The 24,371-nt window shown below is 44.2% G+C and overlaps 1 protein-coding gene across 5 annotated transcripts in view; it reads left to right on the forward strand.

The window, feature by feature from the left end:
* ESRRB (estrogen related receptor beta) overlaps positions 1 to 24,371 on the forward strand; it is a 170,839-nt gene that overhangs the window by 21,897 nt on the left and 124,571 nt on the right. For 4 of the 5 annotated variants that reach the window (XM_048059854.2, XM_048059849.2, XM_048059850.2 and 1 more), the window contains exon 2: positions 17,277 to 17,444. Coding sequence is in view for 4 of the 5 variants with exons in the window: in XM_048059849.2 (XP_047915806.1) it covers positions 17,443 to 17,444 (2 nt within the window). In the remaining variant the exon portion in view is untranslated. Of the gene's footprint in view, positions 1 to 17,235; positions 17,445 to 24,371 lie in introns of all 5 variants that reach the window. The other variant, XM_048059853.2, reaches the window with a different exon arrangement.

Consider the following 24,371-nt stretch of genomic DNA (forward strand, 5'->3'; position numbering starts at 1 on the left):
TAGGTGCCCTGAGTTCAGCCACAGGAAAGTAAAAGGCCACTGCTGTCCCCACTCATGGGAAGTGGGATATGACATTGAGTGGTTATCAGAGAGAACTTTCTTTGCACATTTTCCCCTCTTAGGAGTTTCCTTTAGGCTAATTTCTTAGCGAGAGAGATGAGCACTGAGGAGTTAGGAGGCTGGTTTTGTGGTGGCACTTCACCCATGTGAAGTCACCGTGGAACTGAGGTTTCTCTGGGATTTGTGGACAGATGCACTCGGTGCATCCCGTTGTCTAACGCTCGGCCTTCCCCTTGTTCCAGCGCCCCTGGTTCCCAGCAGTGCCCAGCCTTACAATGCTGCTGCTATTCTCCGCGCACTGGCATGTGCTTCCCAGGTGCTCGTACCCTCCTGCTTCTGAGGCTGACCCTGTGATGACAGCTGCCTGGCTGCCTATCAAAGGCTCCATTTAGAGCTGGCCCAAGAGCAGACAGAAAGCTGCAGTGTTAGACCCCGAAATCTGACACAGCATGGCTTGCCCACTTTTCAGTGGGTCCTTGACAGCCTTTCAGCTCATGTCTGTCAGCCCCCCTGCCAGGCACACAAGTTCACTTCCATCTTGGAAGAAGGGGAGAGAGAAGTGACATTTCACCGAGTGGCGGGCATGCCAGGGGATGTAGGGAGATAAGGCAGGATCACAGAAGCAGCTGAAATCCCCAGCGGATATTGCGTTGCTGGCTGGATTGACAGGTTAAAAGTATTGCTGGGACAAGTCTCTCCGCTCCGTCTGTCCCAGAGGACCGTGCAGTGAGAACAGCACTCAATCCTAATGAATCTTGGCCTACATTGGGACCAGGTCTGCCATAGCCTGGCATGAGGACATCCATGGGGAATTTGTTTCCAGCTTTCAACAGGAGCTGCCCATAGAATGGCATTTTAAATAAATAAGTTCACTTAACAAACAACAGCAGTAAATGAACAGAAACACTGTTGTGGCCAGGGATGAAATATTAGCATTTTTCAAATCCGTTTAGTGAAGACAGCCACTGGGCACTGGTTCAGGTCCTTGTGTTAGCAGGCTGTTTGCAAAGCACTAAGCTATCTTACAGCCAAAATCTGTCAGCTTCTTCCTGGAGCTCAGGAGGGTAAAACTTGTCTTAGCTGACAGACTAAGCCTGGTCTAAAAACATAATACCTTTGCATTTCTTTCATCCCAAAGTACTTGCAACACATCAGTCAGAGCCCAAGCTTCAAGCAGTGTTGTGGCCACTCCAGACTGCAGGCAGGGAAAGGAACAGTTGCTTTCAAGCCCCACAAAAATACTACATAGGCAACACCAAACTGAGGCGACTTGTTGTGAGAGGACCACAGGATCCTCAGTGATTTCAGATGGTCGTGATGCACGGTAAGGACTCCCTGTCACATCACAGCAGTGAGCAGCAGGCCCAACTAGTTCTGACTGGGAGAACCTCCCTGCTCAGTTATGAACTGCTTCCTGCCCACAGCTGAGTTTCCTGGGGCATTCATCTGTCCAAATGCTTTTCTAGATGGGTCCACCAGCTCTTGTGGGGCGCAGCACAGGATGGCATGGCTGAAGGCTATGGTCTATAGTGCAAGTTTTCCACTCTTGGAGTGATGTGACTATATCCCTGGGAAAGGAGAAAGGTACGTGGGCAGCCTTTTCTTTGAGGTCATTTGCTCCAAGCTGTCTGGACCTGCAAACCCGTGCCAGCTCTGTGCTGTGAGTGGTGGTTTCAGACCAGCACTCACCAGAGAAAATCCCATGCACAGATGCTATGATTAGGGCTTCTAACCTGGGAAAAGAGGTGTCAACCCACAGGAAAGAGATATCAGAGTGGAATGAGGGTCTTCCCAAGGAAATTAGGTGTGCAATTGGGGTGATATAATGGTGAATGACCAGTGTGTGACCCAAGCTATTACCTGTAGGTGTGGGCCCAGGCAAGTGAGGGGTCGCTTCAGAATGGGAGAGTGCTGGGAAATGGGGGTGCTTTTTCCTGCTGGGTCAGCAGAAACGAACCAAGAGAGTAGGCTACTGCCTGGCCAGGGGATTGAAGGGCTGTATTTGCCCCATAAGGAGAGTGCCTGAGGCCAGGCAGGTTACAGGGCTGGGGAGAGGAGGCACGACACCTAAGGGAGGCAGTGCCAGGGAGCAGGTTATAACAGTGAGGCAGAGACACGCTGTCATCCTGCAACTGGTTGGCAAATTGCACCAAGGAGCACCGTGTGCCCTGTTTGCCAACCTCCCCACACCACTCTCCATTCCCTGTCCACTCCTACATGTGGTGGGTGGTGGCACTGCCTTTGTTTTATGGTGTGATCTGTGTCCTTTCTCCCAGGTGCTGTGATTCTGCAGTACCTCCTGCCCAGACTACCCAGTCCTGATATCTGGGGCCTGTTTTTTGATTCCTTCCCCCTGTTGTGCTATCCCAGTCCCATTCTGCAGCGCTATTGCTGTTCTGCATGCAGCACTGCCCCTTGCAGTCCCTACTGAGAGGTTAATAAAGACCTACTCCCTGAATTACTTTTAGCTTTTATAAACCAAAAAATACAAACAGCATGTAAGCAGCATTCATTACCTTGCACGCCTTCAGCTGCTTATTGGATACACATCCCCCTCCCTCTAGCATCGCTCTCTTTTTTTAATATGTTTTTTTTAATTTGTTTTGATGAATGAGTGACAACCCTGACACCCGATTCGCTGAGATTAATAGAAACGACACAATATTTACGTCGCGCCAACGAGCAATTATCCTGCCATCTATCTTTGAGATTATCTTTCTGATTGAAAACTACTCATCCATGTAATCGGAATTATTTGGAATTAGAAGGGAATTTATGGCCCCTCTCACTCTCCCTCCTATTTGCCTCTGTTGCCATCCTTCTTCCCTCTCCTTTAAAAGGGGATCCTTTCTTCTGCCGTTCCTTCCATCCTTCCTTCTTTCAGCCTTGTGGATGGAAACGCATGCTTTGCTGTGCAAGGCATTGCTGTGCAGGTTTTTTTTGCGGAGACTGGGCAAATCTGTGGCCAGGCAGGCTCTGGGGGCTATGAGGATGTAGGGAGGCTTGGGGAGCAGCTGGGGCTCCTCAGGCTCTAAAAGGCTCTTCAGAAGAAGGCTGGCATAGGAAATGGACACGTGAAGTATGTGACATGGTGGAGGCTGTGCATGCAGCACCACAGCGACAGAATATGTGGAGGCACCTCACTTATCTCCCTTGTTTGTTGCATTTTACAGGTCTTTCTTTACTGCTCTGTTTTGAAGATGCCTTTCGCCAGCTCACCACTTAGTAAATGTGCTCCTTCTGCATTTGTTTTATCTAAACGTTTATCTGAAAGTATTTTTCAAGCTAACTCTGTGTAGAAGAGGGGCCCATGTTTACGGGAATCTTCTTGCTGTGAACCTTTCTGTAGCTGTTGTTCTTGTTCCTGCTACTTTGATAGTCGCTGCAGATAGCCTGGTGTCCTCTAGTGTGTAGGATGGGGTCTGGAAGTCTCTTTCAATGCTGGTGTCTCCTATCACAATTCTGTCTGTATAGGGCTTGTAGGAAATACTCTTGCTCATTTGTCACAGCTTTAAGGAACTGGTAGGTGGTACAGGACCCCTATTGTTTTTTCTCATTGGGAAGAACTCTGCCTTTCTGTATTTCTTCAGAAGCACCAATGTTTCCCACATTTGTCTTAATTTGCTTTTCATTCTTTTGCTGGCCCAAGATATAGAGGAACTAACTAGTCTAGTTGTCTCAGGTCATTTCTAGGGGCAGGAGACACAACTTTTGGTGATTCCAGGCCAGGATGGAAAAATTCTCACATGGTCCCTCTCTTCCCTGGAAGCCCAACTCTAAACACAGTCCCCAGTGAAGCATCTCCTACTTTTCCCTTCTTGCACAAGAAGACAGTAGTGGGACTATACTACTACATGAAGACACAAGCCTTATAGAAAAAAATCTGTGCCATAGATCAGTCAGCTCTGAGAACTCCTCCATCTCTGCAGACGTGATTCGAAAGCAGCACTTGATTTTTTAAAAGTGGTTGTGGCAGAAACAGAGACAGTGGAGTGGATGTCAGGGGATGTCAAGCAGCAGAGACATTTTAAATGGATCTGGTAGCATCTGTGTCCTTGGAGAACCACAACATGGAAAGGTCCTTGGCTCACATGAATCCTGACGGAGAAGACATAAGGGAAGCAATGTAGGTTTATGAGCAAGTGCCATGTTCTGAAAGAGAGAGACAAGCTGAGCACTGAAGGAATTTAGCCTGAACTCAATTGCAAATATACCAGTCAACATACAAGCCAGGCTGACAAAGATGTTTGATGCAGAGAGCAGCATAAACAGTTAATGACATAAGGATTTGGAAAGGGAAATGTGTTTTGAGGTACAATTGCTTAGTGAGCTCGAGAGATATAGGCCCAGATGGGAATCCGAGATCCTTCCGCCCAGAAATACCCGATGTTGTTATTAATTAGTATGGAAATATTTTCCTTTCTTTAGAGAGGTCTCTTGAATTGCCAGTGGGATACTGGGGGGATGGGTGTGTGCGTGTGTGGGGTAGGCTATCAAGGAACTATTAATTAGGTTACTTCCCACTGCTGTTGACATGCTGGGGAAGGGGTTTGTTTGTGGGCCAAAATAAAAAGGAGAGGGAAACAGAAAGACTGAGAGCGAGAAGAAGAAAAAAAAAAAAAACAATTAGATAGGAGAAAGCACACAGACTGAAAGAAGAGATGTGTGTAAAGAGGTATTCCTAAGATCTCACCTTCTGCTCCGGGAAAGAGTGAGAACCCAGGTTAGTACCAAAAGGGAAACTCCTTTGAGGTGATAGCAGCATGGGTTGGATGCAGCTATCCAATTGGACTGATCCCATCCTGTGTTGTCACCAGTTTCCTTGTTCTTACTTCAATAAACTTGGCACCAAAGCTTCCTCCTGCCAGACTAGCAATATTTTATGCCAACTGCTGTTATGAAGCAGAACAGAATTTGGATGAGAAACTTGTTCGGTTGTAGGTTACCTGCTGGCTGGATATCTTACTCCCTTTCCTTTGGAAAGGGATCTATATCAGACTTGACGAATAATCATAAAAATACTAATTGGAATTTTTGCTTGGCTTCCTACATAAAAATATTAAGTGGTTGAAGCATTATCAAGGTTTCCTTATGATCTCTGTACTGCTGGTCATAGTGTGTACAGCCATGGGAGAGCTCAGACACAAAAATCAGCAGAAAGTGATAATGTAGCCATGTATCTAAGAAGTAGGTGCTGCATTTACAGTTCTGAGAGAGTGCCAGAACAAGAACGAGATGAGGAATGTGTGTGGCGGCAGTATGAGTTAGAATAAGTGAAGGATCTATTCACACAGGGGAAAGAAACTGAGCAAGTGGGTTACCTAAAAATATCAGTGCAGGCTCCAGGCTCCCTTGCAGAGGGGAGAAATCAGTGCAGTTGAGATTATTCAGAGAAAGTGTTTTGGAATTGTGAAGGGGGAGGAGTGGAGTGATAAGACAAAGACATAGCATTGATACCTCATATGGGACCAACACAATCCAGACCTATTTATCCTGAGGTTTGGCTCTAGAGAACATAGCTGTCTGCAGCATTTTCTTCCAAGAAACCTGCCTCGTAGGAAGTTGGATTCTGAGAATGCGGACAGCCAACCCAGCCTCTTTGGAGTAATACAGCACTGAAGGGAAGCAAAGGAAGGTGTCCAGGCTGCAGCCTACCATTGCTTCATATCCACACAGTTCCTAAGAGACTCAGAGTGAACAGAGGTGGTTTGAAACAGAGAACATGGTAAGAAAAGGGAATAAATCTAGCACAACGATGTGGTTTTCAGTTCCAAGGGTTTGTGTGTGACCATTTATCAACATATGAAAGATGATGGTTAGCACATGCATGTACGCTGGGGCCAAGGAAACTTGTCCCTAAATCTGCCTTCAATCACAGAATCATCAGGACAGCCTCATGGAGCCATAGCAGCACATGGCTGCCCTCTTCCTATGCTGCATGTAAGGCAGAGCAGGGTCAAGGTGGGACATGCTCTCTGAGGAAGGGTATGGCAGCACAAGAGGAGTGAACAAGGGTGAAACTGAGCACTGCACTGGTGAGGGATCCTGATTCCAAATCCAGATCTTCTTGGCTTAAAAGTGAAAGTTTTGTTGAGCCTTTTTTTTTTTTTTTAAAGTAAATGAAATACAGATTATATTGCAACATTGTTCCTTAGAAAAATGCCTTGTCAGTTTAACCCAGATCTGTTGTTAGGCCTGCTTTTCTAAGGCAATACTGTGTATGTGATCGCACTGGGTAAGTTTCTGCAACTTTTGAAGCTTTTATCTAATTTCGAACACATTTTGCACCCAGTCAGAAGTCTGAAAGGTATTAAGTTCATGCAAGTTTCATGAAATAGGTGACAGGTAGAAGAGGAAGACCTTATTATTATCCCTTAGGGAAAGACTGCAGAATGAGCTCACTCTTATTAGAGTCCAGGAAATCCGCATGGGACGGGGACTGTCCAAATGCCCCAATTACAGAAGAGTTCAGTTGAGGCTCACATCTCACTGCGTGTGCATCAGAGGATTTACTGGTCGGTCAGTCTCTCTCTCTCTGTCACACACACACACACACACACAGCCACCCACGCACCCACAGAGATTCTCTAGTAACTAGAAAGGTATGAGCTTCCCTATTTCTGAACATTCATAATACTGCTAATGCATGTGGATTCCCTGGAATTTAGTAAGAGGTGAATAACATTGCAGCCTCAGCATAATACAGTTAAAAAGACAGTCAAACGCAAGAGAAACAAGACACCTTTGTTTCACATCCCTGAGAAGGCTGTGCACACCCAAAATTTCCAGTAGAAGATTCTTTCAGGAGGTAAGTTGAGGTGCAGTTGTAAAAACACAGATGTGAAACTGCTGATGTCTATATTGACTCTTATCTTCTGTCCTCTAGCTTGTGGATGCCCTGGTTTTCATTGGATTTGTCTTCTTTCAGCATAGATAGCTTCTTTGGAGATGTAAGCTGGAATAACATAGATCTGGTTATAGTTACATAACTTTGTTCTGTGCAAGTCTTATAGAATCACTCCTGTGAAGTGGGATAGTTATGTTTATACAAAAATGATGCAGACCAGGCCTTAAATTACAAAGTATTGGCAGTAAAGACCATATTTGCATATATACATATGCATGGTGTTTAGTGTCAAAGGGCCCAGGACCTCACTGAGGTTCTGAATGCTGCTTGTAATAATAATAATAATAACATAAAAGGGATACAAGTATGGCTGGGGAGTCACCACGGTGTGTCTGTAATTAGTTGTGGTGAAAATTATCATTTACAAGGCATCTGGAAACATAAACTAATTCTCAGAGATGAAGAGTAACTCCATAGTCATCTCTGTCATGTCACAGCCTTAATGACATTTTTGTTAGGGAACTTCCTTACTTTTTTTCTTGCTCTGTACCACTATATAAAAGTAATGTTTGAATGGGTTTTGTCTGCAATCTTGTTACTATGTGGACTACTGAGGCTGTCCATCTTCATGTCTCAATGTTTGCAAGGGGAACAGGTAACATTTTACAAGCATAATCTAATAATGCAGAAGCAGCTTCTCTGCATGTTCTGAAGAAGAAGGTGAAACAAGAGTCTAGTGATGGAGAACCTGGCTCAAGAAATCACCTATGAAGAAGGGAATCAATGAGCAGTTCAGGGCAGGGGCCTGCTTCTTGATACTGTGGCTTTTGGTGTCAAGTCTTACTTACTCTTTGATCAAAGTTTTCCAGAGTGAGTAACAAACTCTCCCGATTACTAATCAGAACAATAGGTCTAACATAGAAGACTTCCAAACATTTCCTCCCAAACTGGAGAACAGAATATATATATATATATATATATAAAAAATATTTTTTTCTCCAAACATAAGCTGTTTTCTTGGGGAACTTAAGAAGGAGACATGAAAAAAACTCCACAGGCTATATATTTTCTAACATCCCATTTCTACAAATTTAAAATTGTGAATCATGTCATCTGATAATGTGGCAAAAAGAAATTTCTCCAGAAGAATAATGCATATATAGCACAACAGTTCTGGAGAACAGGCTTCCCAAAGAGCGGGAGGCAGTCTGTGCTGCAAGTTTCTATGGGGCTTCACCCTGTGAATGGATCCCAGGGGCTCATGTCAAGGCACGTGATTTATTCAAGAGCAAGAGGTTCTGTTCTTGTCTATGCTAACTTAATGTGTATTTACAGGGCACAGGAGAGCACCACGCAGAGATAACTCAGCCTAGATGCTATTTCATGGTGATCTCCATTTGAATTAGTCTAGCCTGATTCTCATCTGGATGTAAGGTCCCTGTGAATGGTGCTTTCTGCCAAAATCCAAACCTGCTCATTCAGAGCGTGCTGAAGTAGCCCTTTAGAGCTCTGTTTTGTTAACACACCCTTACCTGCTACAGGACATAAAAACAGGTCTGCTTCTGCTGAAGTTACCTGTTTGCAAGGCGCTCTGAAGCCACTGCCCTGCCTCACAAAGGCGCAGAGGGCTGAATCTACCACTTTTTGCACAGAACTTACTATTGCACATATGTCCTACAGAAAGGTTGTGAGGTTATTGAATTTTTTCAATCTTGTGAGCGCAGGAGAGCCATATGGTGTGTGTTCTGTCAGGGAAGAAGCTACATGTGAGTGCTTTGGATCTTCCTCTCTGTGCACTATGGGGAGTCGTGGCCTGGCGCAAGCGTGTGCTGAGGCCATGCTTGTGACACCTTCCTCAAGGGAGGGGACGGGCGAGGAGCTGGGCCTCTCCTCCTGGTGGCCACAGGGCCCTAGGCAGAAGCGGTGGAAGGGACTGGTTATTCCAGGCAAGGCTAGGTCCCAGTGTGGTAGGAGCATGGAGTAAAGCGGCAGCAAGGGACCGAGCGACCAAATGTCTGCTTCTGAAACGTGGACTTGACAGGAACCTTCCTCAAGCAGCTGTTTCCAGGGGCTTTGGGTAAATCCACTGCAGGTTAAGAATGTGAGAGCTGTTTGTGGTGAACCGCAGGGCACCTCTGTGCCCAGAAGGGGCCCGTCCTCTGGGGGGCTGCTGTCTCTGGAGGGGGCTGGAAGCAGGGTGGAAGACCTGGTGTGGTACTAACAAGGCCTAAGAGCATGGGTGCAGGCACCAGGTGCTATCCCACAGGGGGGCTCAGATGCATTGCAAGGGGAATGCTGTCCATGGCATGTGGTGACACAAGTCAGGGTGAGAGGGGCTCTGGACTGTTGGCAGGGGAACTGTTGGGTTTGGGGGTCCTTCTCAGGCTGTGGGTTGTGTTAAATCTCAACATGTGGCTCAGGCTGGCTGAGAGGGGTAGCTGTGGTGCACTTGTCTGAGCAACGGCCATGTTATCCTGGCACTCCCCAGCACTGCTGCCTCTCTGCTGGGACCGCATGTGTGGCTCATCTTTCAGGTCCTCTTGGTGCAAAGCATCCCCGGACCAAATCCTCAGTGAGTGAAATGAGCAGTAATGCTTGGCAGGGGCGTTGATGGTCCCTGCAGCTTGTTCCCTCTCCGTGTGTGCTCTAGCTTTGTTCCTTCATGTGGGAGTAGCTCTGTGCTGGTGAGATGAATTTGTCTGCCCGAGGAGCAGAGGGGAACACCAAACCCTTCCGCAGAACCCTTTTTCATTGCAGATATGGATAACTACAGTTAAAGAAAAGGGTCCTGCTCTTTTTTTCCTTCCCTCTCTCCATCCTCTTGGAGAGGAAATGCTGAGTTTTGAGCTGCTCCAGACTGCAGGGTGGCAAGGACTCCCATGCCTTATGGGTCTGGATGGTGAGAGCTTTCAGAGGTGACTGGCAGCCCTGGGATGAAGAAGGACTTGAGGGGTGGGGTGAGGAAGCAGAGGAGACAGCAGCAAAATTGCAGTGAAAAGGCAAAACCCACCTCACTTATTGCTAAGATGAAGCCCAAGTTCAGCATAACTTGTTTTGGTTAGCCTAGCGAGGTATGGGAGAGGGGATTTTACTTGGGTCTGTACATGCTCAGAACAGCCACAAGGGTTTACAACTCTGCCAAAGTCCTGGCAGCCAGAGAGTGGGCTCAGAAGTTACTTTAGATGGCACAGAAGTGAGAAGGCGTTAGCTGAAGACATGGATCCTATTTCTTCCAGGGGTGTGAGTGGACCCTGCCATAGCCTTATAAGCTGCAGAGGCTGCTGTGAGAGTAGTGTTTAGTCTGCTATTTCGTGTTTGATTTATCCACAGTGAGGGAGTGTTTATGGTGGCAGAACTTCACTGCCAGCGAGGGAATTGAGGTAGGCCTCTGCAGACAGATTGCAGCATCTGTGGAAGTCACATGTGCCCTCAAGAGTCTCCCAGATCTGGTGGCTTAATTCCCTCATCAGTCAGGAGTTGAAGGTAAAGTTTTGGTATGATCTGTGTGGGAGAGTAGCCTCTCCTGCAGTAACAAAACAGTTTCCAGTACTGTTCTGGGTTATTTATGGTGTCCTGTCTCCTCCTGTCTTGTGGCATATCCCACCTAGCACAGGAGCACTGCCTGGAAATGCTGGCCTGCTGGCTCTTGGGTTCAGAAGGAGAGCTACTGAACAAAGCTGATTTTTCTCATCAGCTGTGGGACACTGTGGTGGGTGGACCATGGTTGGCTGCCAGAGCCTCACCCAGCCGCTCCCTTACTCCCCTTACCTCAGCAGGACAAGGGAGAAAATGAAAAAGTTTGTGGGTCAGTTAAGGATAGGAATATCACTTACTAATTACTGTCATGGGGAAGACAGACTCAACTTGGGGAAAAAATATTTTAATTTATTTTTGATTAGAATAGAGTAAGATGGTGAGAAGCAAAGACAAAAACTAAAGCAACTTTCCCCACCTCCCCCTTCTTTCCAGGCAAAACTTGACTCCTTCCTTCCCGACTGTTTTCCCTCCTCCACCCATGAATGGCACAAGGTTTTTTCTCACTCCTCACTGCCAGTGTTTCTGCCCTTTCTTAACCACGGTTTCCCTGAGGTGCCACCAGCCCGGCTGAGGGGCTCAGCTGTGCTGTGCATTGGGTCTACCTGTGTCCAGCAGCAGGCAGCCCCAGCCTCTCCTCACAGAAGCTCCCCCTGCAGATCGCCACAGCCAGAGCCTGGACATGGACACACAATGCAGATGTGCTGACTGGCACTTCTTTGATGGCGTTCTGAGGAGGGTGAGAGCTGTGCCTTCTCCCTCAGACCAGCTCTGGGCAGGGGTAAGGGTCTTTCAGACACAATTTACCTGACTCAGAGATCAGGCAGGTTGGGAGGTTGGTGGTGTTGCTTCAGAGGGGGCTCATGAGGGACCCACTTTGGAATTTCCCTTTATTTTCTTGTTTTGGAGGCTGAGAAGCTGGTGCTGGCACTTGCTTTCCTCTGCAGGCTCACCTGGATGGTGCCAACCACCAGGCATGTCCTCTGTGTGGATGGAGGTGGGTGGGCAGCCCTGAAGCCACTCAGCTTGTGCCTGAAGGGCTTCTGGAAAGGCTTTTTCCTCATTTGGATATCTGCAGCCAGGAACACCCCCTTTCTTTGAGGACTTAATCTGTTAATTTTTTATTTTAATTTTTTTTTTCATATCTTTTTTTATTGAGTAAGACACAATCAAAGAGTATTTGGCCTCTCCTTGGGGAGGGGAAGAGGGAGCAGTAATAACCTCCCACCCTCATGCATGCCTTTGGAAAATGGTGATGATTTTTCTGGGGAGCTGAACTAACAGTCTGGCTGTAAGCAGTTTAGATCTGGAGCCAGACATTATGGTTAGGCCTGTCTGTGGTTATAATGTAGTTGTTTGGGTTTTGTAGAAGTTCTCTGAAGGAATCTGAGTTAAAAACAAAACAAAAACAAAAACCCAGGGGGAACCTGTTTCTGGCAGTCCTGATCCCTCCTATTTGATCTGGCACCAGAACTAGTTTAAATCTCACTTCGTCCTCCTTCTCCTGCTATCAGAATTGCTATGAGCTTTATTACGATAGTTATTTGCTATAAAACTACCCCGCTTCCTCTCCCTCCCCACCATTGCCAAGGTCATTGAGAACATGAAACAGTATCTCTTGCCTGAAGCCGACCTTACTAGGCTGCCGCGCTGCTTTGAGATTTGTCTGAGTGCACAGCTAATGCCCTGCCAGCACAGGTGTGGACTTGCTGGTGCTAAACAAGGTCCTAAACAAGTGGTACAGCAACAGCAATGAGCTTTTCTGCAAAGCATCCACAACAAGTTGAAAGCGAGAAAGGCGCCTGCCCCAAGTGATGGAATTGACAGCCCAATGTCGGTGAAATGCGTTGCAGCGTGCGATTGGAAGAAGAAGATGGTGGTTTCCAGAGAGAGTATATCGTGGTTACACCAATTTAGGTAGGAGTACGTCCAAGAGAGTCTTCCGTTTCGTTGTATTTTGCTGGGTGTAAACACAGAAGCTCTTTTAGGCACAGGTCTGCAGTAGAAGCGGAAGTTTAGGAGGGATCTAAGTGAGGTAAGGGTAGACGGGGCTCTATTATCATACTGTGTGCGACAGATTGACTAAAATTGTGTGTTTAAATGTAATCTGGCATATGGTTGCCCTAGTGCTTGCAGGCTTTAGTTAAATCCTTCCAGGTTTTATTTCTGTGTGTATGTGTAGAACAGAGTGCTCACTCTGGATATTCTCTGGGCGTACTTTGATACGTGTTCTGCTGCTCAGGCCAAGCCATTTTTTATTCATTCTTTGTTATTACTGGTGGACTCAGAAAAACAAGGCAGAGTAGAGTTTTTCTGGACTTGCTCTAGTTCTTGTTAAAGCCAATGGTTATAACCTCTTCTAAACTGCCACAGACACCAGGTGAAGGCTTTTCTCTGCCTGCAGTTTTGGAGGTGAAAGAACAGATTTGGGTGCTTCCTAATCCAGGAAAGTTCTGGAGCCCTAACTTGATGTCCTTTGCCTAAAACAGTTTAGAAAACTCTCAAAGGTTCCCTTATGCCTCAGAGCTTCTGGAGCTCTAATCTCCAGCTGGCAGGCAGCAGAAGGTGGTAACATCTTCAGCTGGAATGGCTAAATCTGGTAGGGGACTTCTGTGAAAATCTTGGTCATTTTCACATACCTGAAAATTAATAAAATATATAGGAGCAAAGTTTACAAATGTGTTAACCAAGCAGTGTGACTTACTCTGGTGATAACAGACTTGACGTGACAGACAGCATGGTACACACCATCCTGGAGTGTATATGAAAGGTCCGGATGCAGATGTATGGACCCTGGGTTCAGCATCTGCCCAAAGTATCCTGCTAAGGATACTGGTTGCATAAAGGGTGTTGATGTAATAAGAAGGTTGCAGGATTAAAATCAAATAAGGAAATAAAACTCCTAGTGATAATATCAGTTGTTTCCTCTTGAGCATCTGCTGTTTTTCAGAGTACTTGTTTTGTGTCAAAATTCATAGTATATTTAACTACCTGTTAAGTCAAATCTACGAGTAATACTATGTGTGCCAAGCATCTGGGAATGTTACTATTCAAACTTTTCCTTTTGCATGTCATTTGTGCCTTATGTTTTTGTTTTCACAGTCCAGAAAGAGTCTTTTTTTTTTTTTGACATTCATTTCCTTTATGTGAAAAGAGTTATCCTTTTCTAGTATCTTTCTTGGTCTTGTAAGTAGCCCCTGTTTGAAATCTGTGAAATTTAGACCTCACTAAATCCAGCAGGGTTCTAACAGCACTGTCCTGGAATTTTGGGCTTGCAAGACTTTCAGGGTAGCGTGACTCTGCTGATGAAACTTTATTGTGCTTTATGATTGTTCTTCTTAGTTTGTGGCTAGACTTTGAAATTGCAGAGCTGACTCTTAGTTTCTTTTAAAAACTTTTATCCATACCTGCATTCCCTGATATAAAAGCAGCAGTGATTCTGAGCTCCATGCTTACATCACATAAATCAGATGTGCACAGAAGCATCCCAGGGCTCAGGGGAGAAGGGACAAAGATTATCTGTGTGGTTTAATGTGTGGGTGAAGATTCCATTGCATTCCATTGGATTCCATTGATTGGCCCAGTATTTTCAAGCTTGAACTGTTTTTGCTGTGTCTCTGTCTATCTGTGTATTTATTTTATTTATTTTTATCATCTGGAGGAAAGTATATTTTGCATTATTCTATAATGGCATTTATGTATCCAAGCAAACTCTGCCCAGATTTACATGTGCAAGCCTTAAAATCCTTGTGTTTGAAGAAAACTGAGTTCTGAAATTTTACCTCTGCCAGAATCTGAGATTGAAATACAGGCATATGATGAAAATAGCCCTGGCACGAAGCATTTTAAAAAATACCTCCCCAAAAAACAAGTAGAGAAGACTGTAAAGCTGTACTTGCACTTCACAATGTCTTCTACTTTCCTGGGGTGCCTCAAGGAAAGAGTTGAGCCTTTATAGACTCTACAAGTCCCTGATGTTAATCTTTTTTTTGGTGGTTGTTTTTTAAAGTATCTGAGGGTTCTCGTGAAATCTTCTGTCTTCCTTTTTTCAGTGTTTTGAAGCGGGCATTCAATCTTGTGGCCTCTGCTGTTGGATGCTTTCCCTGCCTCACCCCAAGTCTGTAGTGGCTGGAATGAAGAGGTGTTTGTACACAGGAGGTGATGGCAGTGGGGGCAGGGGACTTGCATTTGAGGTTTTACCTAAGGGAGGTCTCTGAACTGCTGGGTACCCCAGTCAGGAGCAGTTAAGGTCATATCTCCTGTTGCCTAAAGGCAGAGAGGGAGGGTGGAGGAATGCTACCTCCATTCGAGGTTCATCCGTACTAGCTAACAGCTGCACGCTGGCAGGTCTTCATCATCCCTTTGTCCTCCAGATGGAAAGTGGGTGGATGGGGGACTAATGCGTGTCTGATTTTACTCAGCTGTGGATAGGGGGTGCCAATGATAAGCACTGCACCTGGACCTGAGGACTGAATATTGCTTCTTGGCAACCTGATTGAGAAGTGCCCAAAGCTTAGACATGGGGTTTCCCTGGGCTTCAGTTTGGCCCATGGCAGTGTAATGGGGAAGGGATAGTACCGTTCTACACAAAACAAGGCTTGACAGTGTAATATTTGGAGATCTTTAGACGTCAACAATATAGAATGTTAAAGAACAGTCTGACAGTGGTAACATTCAGGGTCTACACGTCTATGCTGTTGTTAAAGCTGAATTTTTCAAAAGTGACTGCTGGATTTAGGTGCCCCTGTTTTAGGACCTTGATATGCTGTGCCTCAGCCTGATTATTCTGTGTACTGAGCTTCTAAAATTCCTCCTGATAGCAGTGGGAAGTATAAAATGCTGTACAGCTCTGAATGCTAAAGCCCAAAACATCTTGTACTACGAGACCAAATGAGAGGGCTGAAATGCAAAAAAAAAATCTTTGTTTGGTCAGGTAAATTTTTATCTGAGGTGGACCATTCAACTAGGTGAAGGTGAAGGACCAGAATCTGGCAGGGAATGGAGGGTGTGTTTCCACACTAGAGCTCAGCCTATCAGATAGTTTTTTTTTTTTTCCCTCTTCTTCATTTGTACATCTTCATCTGTAGATACGTGCTTTAAAGTGCACTGTTAAGAATTGTTATCTATGTTTTTTTTTACACTGGGGGATGTGAAGCAGTGGTAAAGTGACATGTGAAACTTTGCAGTGCAGAACCTCAACTGAGGAAAATATCTTGAAGTCATGAGTCTTTCCACGGCACTTCATCAGGTCCCTGTCCTGTGAGAAGGGTGGGTTTTTTTGTTTGTTCGTTTGTTTTGAAAAACATTTTGGCTAAATCCTACTAGCTTCGACACAAAGCATACTGACAAGAGGCAAATTATTCATGCAGCGGGATTTGGCCCAAAATGAAAAAGTGACTTTTATCTTCCCAAATAATCAATAGCCGCATTGGTCTGAGACCTTGGCTATGATGCGGTGGGTCCTTGCCTGACTTTGGGATAGCTGCCTCTGTTGAACTAACTCGCTTTACTCCAGCGAGAGCAGCAGCTGCAGTGCAACGCAGACATGCCTAAACTAGCTTAAATAGCTCAGGTACTGTTAGCCACTGAGCCAGGGAACCATGGAGTTCAGCATGGGCTTAGTGCCTGAGGATTTTATCCTGCTCTTTATGAGTTCAGCGCTTCTGTAGCATCTCAGCACAAGCAAGCCTAGCAGTGTGTCGAAAAGAAGGCTGGTGGATCTGCAACTCTGTCTGCACTAATACTTTTGCCTGCAGAGCTGAGCATGGTGCTAGGGACGTTTGTAGCCGGTACTGCCAAAGGTAGCAGTGTAGAGGCAAAACAGCTTTCACTCTCAGCCGACTGTTCTCCCTCTACTTTCCCACCCTTCCCCTGGCATTCATCCGGAGCTGCTTGCCTTTGAGTCCATTTGCTATGAAACTGCTTAACCAGTAAGGTTCTGCTGGGAACTGTGAACATCTGGGAGCATGGAGGACTGGCTGCCTCTTGGAGCAGCTTTTGGCCTTGCCTGACTGTGGATCCAAGAGGAGAACCTGTAGAAGTTAGATACGGAAAGTCCAGGGCCATTACTCCAACCTACTAATGGGGACCAGGGCAAAAGCATTCCTGATGCTTTATCTCAGGTCATTGCCCACACCGTAGGCTCCCAGCCCAGCCTCTGCAAAAGAGCTGTGCTGATCCCTGTAACTTGTTAGGAGATTTCTCCTGGCAGTCAGGGATGTGATCAGGAGTGATGGTTCGGTCCCTGAGAGCTCAGCAATTTCTGCTGAGCCAGTAGGCAATGCACTGTCAATACCCTCGGTTCTGTTTTCAGGAGCAGCCTCATCAAATAGTGTTTGTGGGCTGAGACCCTAAGTAAACTGCCAACCTGTTAAATTGCTGACCTACCCACTAGTCCCAGTTTATTCTGCAGCAGAAATACAAACACGCCAGGACCAACCCCCAGAACTCAACTTTGAACTTTTCTTTCATTTTGTCAGAATCCCTAACTTGTTTTTAAAATAACATTTATTTCTGTTAAATTGCAGAAGAGTTGGATGCCGTCCGCCGGTCGAGCTTTCCCTCTCCTTCTTTGTGCATTGAATTTTGTTCACTCGCTTTACATGCCTCAAGTTGCTGTAATGCTGCTGGGAAAGTAATTGCCTTGCACTTTCTCTTTCTGATGCCCACGGGTGACTGTGGGGGACTCCTCCCTGGGCACAGCACAGAGTTAAAAGCCCTGCTTCTGTTGCTTTGCTTAAGACCTGGTTATTTCTTCTCTCTTTTTTTTTTTCTTTTTTTTTTTTTTTTGTCAGCTGCCTGTTATATCAATCACAGAGCTGGGATCTATTTATAGGTTGGGACTCGGAGTACTGTGTCCTAGTCACAAAGAGAGGCAGAGACGCAGAGGGGACTGTCGGCTGGTGCAGGCGGAACCAAAAGATATTTAATCAGCAATTAGAAACACCTGAGGGCAAGGGAAATTCTACTCCAGCCTCGAGCTTCATCTCTCAGCCTGCAGCATGTAAGTACTGAACTTCTACCTTTATTGCATTTATGGGGTTGTTTGTTGTTTTTTTGTGGTTTGGGTTTTGTTTTTGGTGGTGTTTTTTTGATCCACGTATTGCTGTGCACCGATCCTTTTATCTGGACTAAAAATTATGGTAGCATCATAATGTGGTTAAAGGTAACGTGGATTTTTTTTTCTATGTTCACCCTGTCAAAGGAAGGTCAGTGTGACCCACAAGGATAGGAGTTGGTTTCAGAACTTTATAGAAATCGGACAGTTGCACTGTATGAGAGTTTCTTTTTCCTCTGGAAATAAGCAAGTGAAAGTTTGAGTGGAACGGCTGCGTTTTGGGAATAGAAACGGTCAGGTTTGCTGGCATTCCAAAAAGGTCAATGTATAACGTAACTCTGCTTAAGGGCTTACCAAGGACAGGTGCTATTTATCCCATGCTGGTAAAGGCAAACCTGGAAACTTCAGCAGTCCTGTCTTAAAAGAACCAAGTGACACCCTTTCCTCTACTTTCCCACCCCCCCCCCCCCCCCCCCCCCCCCCCCCCCCCAAAAAAAAAAAAAGGCAGCTTCATATCAAGCCTTCTCTTAGCAGGAAGATGAAAATGAAATTTTGCTTTTTCTGAATGCCTTTGTCATTGAGCAGTTGATGTCTCTCCAGTTTTAAAAGTCCCAAAGCAACCGAAGGCTCTTCAATGACAAAAGAGGGGTGCAAGTCTTTGCAAAGTCGGCACGGTGGCAATCCAAGAAGGAACTTACTTTGCCTCTGATTGCCAGCGAGTTGTTTGCTTTAAAGCAGCCAAAATGCAAAATGGTTTGAACAGTGATACACTTTTTTGAGTATTTATTTTTAACAGGAGAATGAAGAGAAGCAAGCCCTAATAATTACTTACAAACTGTTTTTTATTAATAGCTTTTATCATATATTTTGGCCAAAATACTGGAAATCAAAGAGGTTTTTCTTATTTTGGCCTCAGAGGTTTGGGTTACATCTTTTACAGAACTAAGTTTTTATTTATTTTTAAGCATAGAAAATATTCCTTGATTTCTTGTGTTTATAACATCTGTCCCCCAAAATGCAAGTATTATAATTTTTAATTTTTATTTTAATATAAGTTGCATATGGAATATATATGATAAAAACTTTTTCCCCACCATTGTAATCTTTGAAAGCAACAAGAAAAACAAAGCTTGACTTAAAAATAATTTGGGTGGAACAAGTGTCTAATAAGAATAGAACAACTAAACCAGAGCTGTTTCACAATTAAAATATCAAGTGCTAGGAACAGATGATCGCTGAATCGCTTGGACCGACAGTAGAAATGTGACAAGAGGCAGTTATTTATTTTGTTTATTTGATGTATATTTTATAATTCTCAAAGTTTTTAACTTAAGTTCAAGGAACAAAAAATACTGACTACAATTATTTTTAAGTTTTTAATTATGGATATAACTATTTCTTCTTTCAGTTAAAATTCTAGATATAAGGTAGGCTTTTAGGACAATAGTGATAAACACGGTGAATTTTCATACGCAAATAATGTTCCAAATGATTCCAGTGAATACGCTGCTTGCTCTGAAGCTCCCCTCCCCCCAAATAAAAAAAAAACTGTCAGCCTAACCATCCTCATCATAGAAAGCTTCCTTTTGATTATTAAGGCTTTTTGCTTTACTTAAAAATGAATATATTTAAATTATTTAAGCCCCCTTTCTGTTTGTTTTGGCACAAGACTACCTTTATTGCCTCTCTGTGACGATGCAGTGTTATTGTGTAATAAAAGGAGAGTAGATTTTCTTTTTTCTGAAAGGCATTAAAAAATAAAATTGCTGACTCTGTAACTAATAAAGAATCTATCAAATAGCTGGTCTGAGGTCCTTCAAAAAATTGAAAGCCAAGTGGTGTCTTATCTCTCAAAAAATAAAAATTGACTCTCTTTCCTTCTTACAAATAGAGAAATAACAGCATGGCTACGCTCAGGAATTACTGCAAAAATTCCTTTATTATACATTTTAGCAGGCATTCCCAAAGAAGTCCTCTGAGTATAAAGCTGGAAAAGGTTTAGTCTTAAGAATTTTTTGGACTATTCAGTAGTTGTGTCCACATAGCTGCTGGACTTTATCCTTTGCTTTTAACCACATGTGTCTTTTCCCCTGTTCAACCTGCTGTATTGTTTTATTATTGCATTTGGAAAACATCGCTAAGCATCTACTGCCCTGTGGTATACCAATCAAAGGCTTATGGGTCCCCTTTTATTTAAGGGGAGGGAAGGAGTTATCTGTGGTTAGAGAAAGACTTTGATGCATTATGTGTAAGGAAGTCTTTGTTATTTAGTTTCTGTCTCACTAATGATTCATTTTATGTGGACTAAGCACCTATGAACCTCCAAAGTGACTGACTTAGTGTAGTTATCGCAGTGCTGTTGCATGACTTTATTTATTTTAATTAATTATATATATACGTAAGGAATGAAAAATCTTTTTTATTCATCCCAGTTTGTTTCCTTGATGGCAAAGTAGTGATTGACATGCAGATTTCTTTCTCATGCCCCTCCTTCCATTGCAGAGTACGACACCTCCTGAGAATTATAAATATAACCTGTGCCAAATCTTCTGCACAGGTGTCTGGAGTACAGCATGCTCAGGTGTCTTGCTGTAAGTCACTGAGAATAAGGAGTAAACATCAAGAAAAAATACTCTTCTTGAAACAATTCTGTGTTTTTTGGGGCCTTCTGAATAAAACCCCCAAAGCCAGCAGTCAGTTATTAAAGATTGTGTAGCTGTCTCTTGCTCTTTCTGTTTCTTACCTCTTTTATCATTTCACCTGTACATCTGTCCATCTATTTCTCATCTCTCTATTTTTACATTTCATTATGCTATGCTTGCTCTCCCGCTCTCTTCTTTTCCTTTCCTGAAGACACATTTCTATCTGGCACAGAAAATAAACTCAGATTGCGGGTAGTTATGTTAATCTAATTCAATCCTCTGTGGGTTAGGAGTGAAATTCTAATAGTGGAGCTGTTGAGGGCTTTTTTGTTAATGGCTTGGGGATTACATTGAGTTAAAGGCTCATTTCCTAATCAAACAGAGAGGGAGAGAGTGACTCCGAATATTTATGAGTCTCCCAGCGCGAGTTAAACATTGAACTCCAAAAGCAGGATTTCAGTGCTGCAGAAAGAGTTAAAACCCCTCAGGGCTGCTGTGGAGGTGGGGGGCGGGGGGGGGGGAAGAAACCAGTTAAGCCATCAGCATTTTCAACTGCTGTATAACTTCAGTTTGGTGAGAAAAAATAATCATCTCACAGAGCTAAAATGGAAACTGTAGTGAGATATTTAAAACAAAGTCAAGTGATGCTTCAGAAAGGCTCTCCTTTAGCAAAGCAGGACACATGCAGTGCATGCTGTAGCCCAGTAGAAACTCCAAATAAATACTCTTCTAAATGGGAAGGAGTGGAGGGTGGGCTTCCTTTTAAATCCAGGCACTAATAATACATTTTTAATGTATTGTATTTTTGGTTCTATTTAACTCCTGGCTAACCTTTTTTTTTTTTTATAATAAAAAAAGGCATGGGTAAATTAATGCCTAAATTATTCCAATTCTGTTCAGTAGACTGATGTCTGATGGCCTTTTTTTCTGTCCTTCAGGTTAGCTGAAGTCTTGGGTCAAGTAGTTTAGGTGGAGAACTGGGTTCACTGTCACAGGAATGATTGACCAAATTAATGCCTGATTGCTTGTGTGATGAGTTCATCATAAATTCTTGGGTAGACCATTCTGTTGCTGAGAAAGAGATATCCTGCCTGCAGCAAGCAAAGGACCTGTGTTGCCAAGTGGGATGCTGTAAACTAGCTAGCAGTAGGCTTTTTTGCTCTGAGCTTGGACTTAAAAACTCTATCAGACTGTACAAAATTAAGGCTGGGCCATGATCATGCCCCTCTTCTGTAAAGAGGTCCTGAAAAGGAGTAAGGATAGAAACCTGCTGTCTTGTGACTCATTTGGCCAAGTCATGTCTCCGTGTTCCTCAGTTTCCCTGCCTGTAAAATGATATATGGCTGACATCAAAAGTACTCTAAGATCTACAGAAAACAACCTTGTATAAATCCCAAATAGCTGGTTTGCCTATGGCATACTGACTGCAAATCATTGACACAGGTGCATAGCTTGAAAATGAGGTTTTTGTGCTGGCAACGAGGAGTTACCCCCACTTTGCTGGGTTTGGTAGGTTTTTTGTTCTTCTTGTTGCTTTGTTTTGTGTTTAAATACATTTGGCACGAGCCACCAAAAAGGTCATCCAGTTTGGTTAATGCAAGCAGAAAGAAGGTTAATTTACTCCTTGTAAAACCAAACCAAGTCAATGGAGATGTCCTTCACACTAGCGTCTTAATTTGGGCCTGGTGACTCTAGTTGAGATGAAGCTCCGGGTTTATTTTTCATAGGTGGTAAACTCTGGCAAAAAATAAAAATAAAAAATCAGTTCCTGTTTGTTTCTGGAGCCATGTGTATTGGTGGTCATCCTTTATATACTGAACTTTGTGTTTTTGCTGACATGTCTATCTGGGTGCAGCACCTTGAGGTAAGAATTGGCACCTTGCCCTAGTTGAAAAATTATTTAAAACTGCGACCTGATGTGAATGCCTGAGGCCCGTTTCTCTTTGTGCTCTGTGCCTGGACCTGCTGAGGAGAGCACCATCAGCTAGAGTGTACTTTATTAAATGCATTTGAAATACATAATAACTGTGTTCTTTCCCTCTAATAACTGGCACCCACAGCAGATCACTTTGAGACATGAGCTTTCTGTGGCTGAGCTGGACACTGTATAACATTTTTTTCCAACCTTCCCCTTCTTCCCATCCCAGTTTCTCTTCTGTTTGACTGAACCTTTTCTTCTTCTGCTCTGTTCTGGTGTAGCCATGGCCTAGTAGTTTATACTTGGATTTCCCCTGATTAACTTTTAGGCAAATTACTCTTCCTTCTCCTCTTTTTGTCCTTTCCAGTGCTATGCTGAATCCTACGAATGGCCTGCTGTTGTTTACTCTGAAGGTAGTTATGTTTCAGTGCAGCTTTGCCTGGCATACATACAGATTATGAAGAACTAGGGAACTGAAAACTGATTTTCAGCTCTTCCATGAGCTATGTAAAACTGTATTTTTGTTGTTGTCCATGCATGCCACAGTTATTTAAAAGATGGTTGTATAATGGTGTAGGAATTTCAGGGAAGCAAACATTTTTACTGTTTAAACTCTTAGAACACATTTTACTTGCCACAATGACTTGAAAGTAATGATATTTTAAAAGTCTTGGGATGCTTGGAAGTCTCTAGGGAAAAAAAAAGGCTGTGTCTTTAGGGGAAATTACCCTTTCTAATGGGATAAAACTCATAACTAAATCTTATTTGAATACTGGAAAGCATATGCCAAGCTACAAAGCCTGAACCTCACGTGTATGAGAGGGAAGCATACGTGGCTATTTTTATTCATTAAGGAGCCGCTGCTCTTTCCTTTCCCTCTGCCATGTGAGATGCGAATGATTCTGCTCACAAGAGTTTCACACTGCTCTCAGAATGGACTCTCTCTCTCTTCATAACTGTGTTCGCCGGATCAGCAGGAAATGCACTCCAGAAGTTCTCGTTTTCCCAGCCTCCCGTGATCACCTCTTTGTACTAGGCCTGAGCAAATGACCGGGAGCCACGTACCAAAACACAGGCATGTCAGCGACATCCCTCTAAAGCTCACAGGGCCTGGAGGGTGACTTTCTGGGTGAGAAGAGAGGGTATGCCTGCCACCAGGCCTGTCAGACAGCTTTCTTTTTGTTTGCTTTACTCTCCATCCTCAGGCCTTTCTCTTTCCCCCAGGACTCCTGAGTTATTTAAATTCTCAGCTGCTATCATTGGCAGCTCTTTCTACTGCCTCCCTGTGGGTAGGAAGTTCTTCCCTGTTGCATTGAGTCCCCATGGCCTAGGATAGGGTGTTTCAACCTTTCTTTGGTGGTGACGTGAACTCATGTAGATTGCTGGAGAGCTCCTGTGAATATGATTTTCTCAGTCATGCTTCTTGGACCTGTAATCTGTAGCCCTAACAGTAGGGCTGCTCTCAAGTTAAAACCATTGGCTAATGCTTTCTTTGGGTGGGGGAAGACTGCAAGGATTTTGTGAGTGAAACAAAAGCTAGGAAAGGGTTCCTTGCATCAGGATCCTCTCTAATGCTTCCCCCAGGAGTCCTTCTAGGAACCTATCCCACGCCCTACTGCTTTTTAGGTGGAAAACTCTGTGCTTCAATGTATTCATGGCCAATCTTTATACCAAGCAATTTGTTTCACTGTTGTTTTTTGATTCTAGCTCTGACACAGACTCTCTGTTCAGCCTAAGGTGAGTCCCTTCACTGATGTGATGATTTGTTTTGCCCATCTTAAATGGGGTTCCTGCTTGCCCACTCTCCGTGGCCTATGGGGAGTTGCATGATCACAGCAAAATGCTTTGTGTTACTGCAGGCTCCTAGTACGGCCCAGTGTTTTGCTTCCTGTAGCCCTTATTCCCTTTTTCACAGTGCAAATAATCACTTTTTTTCCGATCATCCTGAGCTTTCTCCCCATCCCTCTTGCTCTTTTTCTGCTATATAGGATTAAACTTCAGTTTTGTGTGTAGCAGGCTCTAGCCCTGGGGCTGCAATAAATGTCCGTGCCATCTACTGCCTATGCAGCCCCCTTCGGTGAGTGCCAGCTGGTGCCCTGGGAGCGCCCTATACTCCCTGCACAGACAAGTAGTGGGGGATAGAGAGCTGAAGCTATGGTTTCTTTGGGACAATCTATCCCATACAAAGAAATTGGATGCAAGGACGTGCTCGAAGGGCAATATATAGAGATGTTATTGCTTAGCCGAGGTAATGGGCCGTTCTTCTCTGCAACCCCCTGCTCACCTGGCTACGTTACTTCCAGCTCTGTGGTC

Source organism: Anser cygnoides, chromosome 5 (genome assembly GCF_040182565.1).
Source record: "Anser cygnoides isolate HZ-2024a breed goose chromosome 5, Taihu_goose_T2T_genome, whole genome shotgun sequence".
Classification (NCBI taxonomy): domain Eukaryota; kingdom Metazoa; phylum Chordata; class Aves; order Anseriformes; family Anatidae; genus Anser; species Anser cygnoides.